Raw genomic sequence first — 6,508 nt, 5'->3', positions numbered from 1 at the left:
CTGTATTTGATAATAAAGACACAGTGCAAAGTCCAGGAAAAATTCTATTTTGATGTCTTTTTTTGAAAACGTACATTAGTGGCATTAAACGTCAGCAAGTATATTGATTTAATGAGTCAATTTATATGTGCAAAATACTCTTGAGAAACCTTGTATGTTTATGACTTATTTTTGAGCTTGCTTTTAGGTTCCATTTTTTGAAGGTAGGTGGTAAAAAATTACCTTCTTGTGATATAAGATCATGTTTACCCTTTTTGATTGTAATTAATAAATTATAGATTCAATATTGTATATAAAGAATTGTTCTACCCTTGGTTAAACCACTCGGGAACAAGATGCTTTGTCTGTCAATCATCTCTGGATTACCCTAATTTATTGATTCTTAAAGTTATAAGTTTGCAGACATATTCATTCATTGATACATGCATCTGTTTACGTGATGACTGTGAAATATAAGTATTGTTTATTTTATTATTTAATCACTTTTTCATGCCAATAATCTAGACAACAGGTGTCAAACTGGCTTTCAAAGTTTTATTGAAAAATATAAATATAAGACATTCTCTTGCACAACAAAAATGAATGGTTGCTCATTAGTTTATTAACAAACTTAAACAATGTACTGTATGTTACAATGAAACTCAAGTCTGTCAGATAAATTAAGCAAAATACAGTACTGGAAAATATTGTCTTTTTTTTAAAGAAACTCAAACGTTTTCTTCATCTACAGTTCTGAATGATCACTTATACAATAACATTGATGGAGAGTGATGACAGTTTTGCGCTTCATATACACCTAGTGTGCTCTATTCGTCTTCAGTGAAATATCTACAAATAAATAAGTCACCGGTATAAATAGATCATGATGGAAAAGCAGCACTATGGTACAGAATATTCATGTCTGTGCTAAATGTAAAAATATCTTTGGCTAATGGGTTTGCTCATGGTTACTTCCCGAATATTTCCATCATTTTGCGGTTGCTGTGAGCTTGCTGGGCCATTTGTTCGGCTCTGGCCATCTCCAGTACTTCTCGTAGCAGATGAAAGGTCAGATCCAGGGAAATCGGCGGCTCCTCCGACCTGCGCTCCCTCTCCACTGAGTCGAGCGCCCGGAGCGCGTAATTGCCATCCAAGCGACCGATGTTCCCAACTTTCCCCTCCAACAGACGCTGCGTTAACTGGAGCTGCAGTGCTCTTTTGGAATATTTGGATGTCTCGGGGAAGCTGTCGGCTGGGGATCGGAGATAATTCTGGTTTCTGTTACCGAGCCGGATGAAGTACTCCTCCCCTAAGCGTGCCAAAACCGGCGGGGACTGTCGCTCTCCATCGGGGTCCGTGGCTGGCTGGTTGGAGCTGCCTTCGATGGCTCTACATTCATACGGTGGTGGAAAGGCAACGAGCAGAGCCACGGTGGTGACGAGAAAATTGAGCTTCATGTCAAAAAGTGGCGAGGAGAATCTGCGGGAGAAGTGAGTCAATTATGCGCACGATTTCAACTTCTCAGCAACTGTTTTGCGCACTCTGGGACGAAGCTCAAATCTTGGCAGATTAAATTTGTTACTGCACATTCGCATTAATAATTGCATTGCACAAATGTATATTTCTAAGTCCACTTGGGCATTTGCGCACGCTTTAAAGTTGGAGAGCTCGGTGCCTCATTGTGCGCAAAACACGAGGACGCATCCACAGCAATACAAACTAACTAGAATAAAGATTATCAGTGTAAGATGTTATTACCCAACTTTTATTAGGCTACCTCAATATATGCTGTCTTATTCCAGATAAGATGTTGCGTACCTGTGCGTAATTGGTATATCCTTGGATGGTTTTTGAACTTTGCGAGGAGCGTCTGTCTTCCAGTTGATGCCTATCAAGATATTACTTTTAGGACTTCTTCAAAGGAAGGCAGGAGTTTGCATTTATATAGGCACGGTCAGCGACAAGTGTCACGCATTTAGTAGCTTGCGTCTGCGCAGAGGGGAGAGAGAGTTGACTTGAATGAACGTAAGTGAACAGTTTTCGGTTTGAATGAGTCATCGAGGTGTGTGTGTGTGTGTGTGTGTGTGGATGTGTGTGAAAGAAGATGCATATAAAACCAGAGGTATTTTAGGATCCTCTATTGATCTTCTCGCATCTTTTGGAATATTTAGAACACTGTCCTATAGCTAATGTTTTTTTAGCTAATATTTTTAGCTTTATGTGTTATAATCTAAAATATAAAACAAATTATATGAGGCTCCATAATTACGACTTGAAACCCTTCAAAGGAAGTCAAAATAAAATTGTAGTGAAAGGGTCTTAAAAGTTTGTATTTTATTTAACAAAAGTTCTGAAAAAGTTGCAGTCAACAGACGTTCGCGACACAAGTCAAGTTCAAGCGAAGTAGTAACCATGGCTTCCACTTAAGATCGCCATGGGATCATATATGTAGGCAAAGCATGAGTATTGATGTAATTTTTTAGATTTTACTTTTATAGATTAACATATCAGAAAAATATTACTAAACCTGTAGTGTTTGAGACTGGGCACAAAATTAGCCTTATTTGTGTTTGACGGTTAGCTGAGGGCGCCAAATTACTCGACAAACGTCAACGGACAAAATTACACTCGATTACAATTTCTGACAGAAAAAAAAGTAAAAGCCCTTGAATTTATTAAAATAATACTTACTAAATTTTACAACTTTATACTTTCTCTGTCATAATTCTATACTCTTAATTGTTTGACCAAATGTGGCATTTCACTGACAGAATTTGAATATCTGGTCGCATTCTTGATCTTTGCTTAATTGCGCATTCATCTCTAATGACCAAAGATGCATTTTAAAGTGGTGTGACTGCAATAATCAATCCTTTGGTCACATTCCAGGTCGTTCCCTGCATAAAATCGATCAAATACGTCACACTGAAGCGCAGGTTGTTCAGTTGTTGCAGGCACAGGCACACAGGCGTGGTGAACTTCGGGCAAATGTTCTAGCGGGTGTCACTTATCCAGACAGCACAGACAGAGCTTTGGGTCCTGGTGATTACAGATGCACAGCGGCAGGACCGCGTCACTCTCGCAGTCACTGCTGTCAAGTGCTGTCCTCCCCCCTCGCTGTGCTCTGGCCATGAGGGAGGCTGGGAGATGGAACACTTGGCCCGAGCCCCTTTACACCTGCTTTCAGAATGCCAATCAGACAGCGTCCCAATCAGCTTCTAGACAATACATGCTAACAAGTGTAAAGAAATAGAGGTTTGATATTTCTCAAAATGTTTGAATGGAAATTCCACGTTGGTGCTTTGTCCTTTCATCCAGACATGGTTTTTGGTTTTAAAGATTTTCACCATGTAAAAATAAGAATTATTAGGCACTTTCAATGAATAGGATACAAAACAATGTTTGAAAATGCTTTTTATTTTTTTCTCAACATGATCAGTGAAAGAAATGTTTTGTTACATATTAAAAAAACAGACCAAAAAACAACTTCACTCAGAAACTACGAAATGTTGACCTAATATGTTGAATTGCATTCAGTTCATTGTAGTATTTTTTAGATAAAAATGATATAATAGAAACAGCTCATACACTGAAAAAAAATATATATAGTTTCGGATTTTAGTAATTTTTGAGCAAAAAGTAAAACCTACACTCAAATAAAGTCTTTTTATAAGATTTACGTAATTGTATTAAAAAATAAATAAAAATTATTTAGGCTATGCAATTTAAATAATAGTAAAATTCCATCAAATTTAATTGAATAATCCTTACATATTTTAATTGAATCATTAAACAATGTTTACTCATTAATTCAATTAAAATACATAAGGATTATTAAATTCGATTTGATGGAATTTTACTATTAATTAAATTGCATAAGGCTTAATTTTTTATGTACACAGTTTTTTTCAGTGTATGGACTGTTCTATAATTAATTCTTTTTTTTAATATAGTAAAATATAACAATGAATACAAATTTTCAAAAAATATGTCAAAATTAGCGCATTGTTGTGTGATTATAATTGTTGGACACAATCATAAAATCAAGAAATATGGCGAGGCCAAAGGAGGGATACAGGCATTTGATGTGTTTTGAACTACATTTTATGGTTATCTAACATTTCCAGTTCTTACAATGAAAGCATGAAATTTGTGCCTGTAACGCTTAAAAAAAAAAAAAAAAAAAACTTGGGGCACCAATTTGCACCCTATTTGTGGAAAGTGCCATTACATTTATGATATGTGGGATGGGGAAGGCTCAGGGGAAAAAGGCTGACGGTTAACAAGAAGAGTGGATTCATCCCAAGAATAACGTTATTATGGATAATGACTGCATCCATCTACGATAAAGCTGACAGATGAAGAAGGCGGCAGACATCTTGGTTCTATTTCGAGCTCCTCAAAGCACCTAGTCCCTAATCCACTCAAATTTACGCCGGTGATTCACTCGGTAAATTAATTATTATTATATTCTCCCCACGTCTGTGTGATCCTAAAAGTTAGACAAAACACCTCTATGAAGCAATTCCTGACATTCATTGATGTTTCAGACTGAAAACTTGATCTGCTGCGTGGGAGTTTTCATTCTGATCGATTGTATGAAGCGTTCAAACAAATGATGAGGTCAAAAGCTTAAGCGTTTCTCCGCAAAATAAAGCAGAGCATTTTCCTCCTCCCTTCAGGCCAGGTGTCAAGTCCCATCATGACATGCGGCTGCTTACTGACACAAATCCAACGTACCACCTTGCTGCAAAATTAACAAATTCGCTTGTGGTCATCGATGTCACTACGATTTCAAATCAACGTCTGGAAATGGATAACAAAACATGGCACGTGATGAAACACAGGAAGTGCCGTGGGCCTGGCAAATCGTATCCATACTAGTGCTTTATGTGATTTTCAGTGTGTCTTATGTTTACCAGCGGTTCTAAAGAAAAAATCTGACACACTTCAGAGAGTCAGAGAAACGTTGCATCTTGCTCTTGATAGGTTTAAGCCTCTAACAGAGTATCATTTGACTCTTCATTCAAGCTCATTCAACTCTTTACCTCATTTGTTCCTCACAACGCCGTAAGATACTTCACTTTCATCCTTGTAATTGCATCGAATTATGGCAGTGCTGTTAACAATGACGCCATTAAGCTGCGCATCATTGTCAACAGATATAGTCTATTCTGGTCAACTGTGAGGGGATATCAGTAAAGGTTGTCAGTACTATAAATGAGTTTAAAGAGGCTCAGAGAGCCTGCTGATCTCCTTACTCCAAATAGACTGGGGTCTGACTCAATAGAAGGGCTCATCTGTCTTCTCAATGGGGTGTTTACCGATATGAATTGATGTCTTTAATTGAATTCTGAAAACTCACAATATTGGCTTCCTCTTGGATTTCAGCCTCATATTAATGGCACCCGGAGATGTTTAAAAACAGCAAACTCAGATGTTTAAAGACACCATGCTGTTGTTTAGTGAAAGACTTAACTGTATTAACCTATTTTTATAGGTTGTGTCCAAATTCCAGTAACATCTTATGTATTGAATTTGATGAAGAACTCAAATGTCAATATTATACCTTTATTTGTACTTTACCTATAACACTTTGTTATTTAAAATTGTTTTATACTAAACTTTAATATTTTCATATTTAATATTAATATTTAAATATTTGCCTATGGCACTTCACTTAAACATTTTATATAATACTTAATAGAAAGGCAGGTATCCAAAGCACATAAACTAGTCACTGGGGTTCTTCAGGGATCAGTTGTTGGACCCCTCCTCTTTTCCATAAAACATATTTCAGCCAGATAATCCAAGGGTAGCTGCATGGATCTCAGGCTGCCTGGAGAACATCTCTGCATGGATAAATGAACATCACCTACAGCTCAACCAGGCAAAGACTAAGCTCCTTGTCTTCCCTGCCACTCCAACTCTACAGAATGATTTCACCATCCAGTTAGATTCATCAGTAATTAGGCCTGCCCTATGGAAGTGAACAACTCTCCTGGGGAGAGGATGCTGGCTTTGTCTGTTAGCTGCTTCTCCACTCGAGTTTTAACTGTTATAGTAACTGTTATAATAGTTACAACGTAAGACTACTGGCGTTACATTTTTATCTTAATGTAACAAGTAAAATCCCTATGCATTATAATTGGGTCTGTTGTAGAGATCTTACCGACTCAGATGACTCCAGTTGGTTTGTAGCAGTTGGTAGCAAATGCCTGCGACTAGCTGTGTAGCTAACCGACCACAGCTTTTCCTAGCTCTGCCTACATCCCCAGCACTCACAGCTCCTTGTAGTTCTTACCACGATCCACCTCTCCTTGTCTCGATCCAGCCATGTCACGGATGACTTTTGGTGCCGATTTCTTCTTTTGCTCTGCATATTGCCTCTGAGGATAGCGGCTAACAACAGACATGGAGCCTGTGTGGCTGGCATAATGAACTACTCGGCCAAGAACAAGAACTGAAATACTTCTCAAATGTCAATATTATAACTTTATTGGTACTGCACCTATAAAACTTTATTATT

The 6,508-nt window shown here is 37.6% G+C and overlaps 1 protein-coding gene across 1 annotated transcript; it reads right to left on the bottom strand.

Annotated features, from left to right (window-relative positions):
- Positions 1-520: 520 nt before the first annotated feature.
- On the bottom strand, positions 521-1,927 carry LOC128013393 (corticoliberin). The gene is made up of 2 exons (XM_052596351.1): positions 1,798-1,927; positions 521-1,458 (listed from the first exon to the last, which is right to left on the bottom strand). Exon 2 carries the CDS (start codon positions 1,434-1,436, stop codon positions 948-950), a length of 489 nt encoding a protein of 162 aa, XP_052452311.1. The 5' UTR covers positions 1,437-1,458; positions 1,798-1,927; the 3' UTR covers positions 521-947.
- Between the last annotated feature and the right edge of the window lie 4,581 nt (positions 1,928-6,508).

This window comes from Carassius gibelio, chromosome B24, assembly GCF_023724105.1.
Source record: "Carassius gibelio isolate Cgi1373 ecotype wild population from Czech Republic chromosome B24, carGib1.2-hapl.c, whole genome shotgun sequence".
Taxonomy (NCBI): domain Eukaryota; kingdom Metazoa; phylum Chordata; class Actinopteri; order Cypriniformes; family Cyprinidae; genus Carassius; species Carassius gibelio.
This window is presented reverse-complemented; position numbering and strand designations above follow the sequence as displayed.

Coding starts and splice junctions, on each gene's coding strand:
- LOC128013393 (XM_052596351.1), bottom strand. CDS start 1,436: ATGAAGCTCAATTTTCTCGTCACCACCGTGGCTCTGCTCGTTGCCTTT.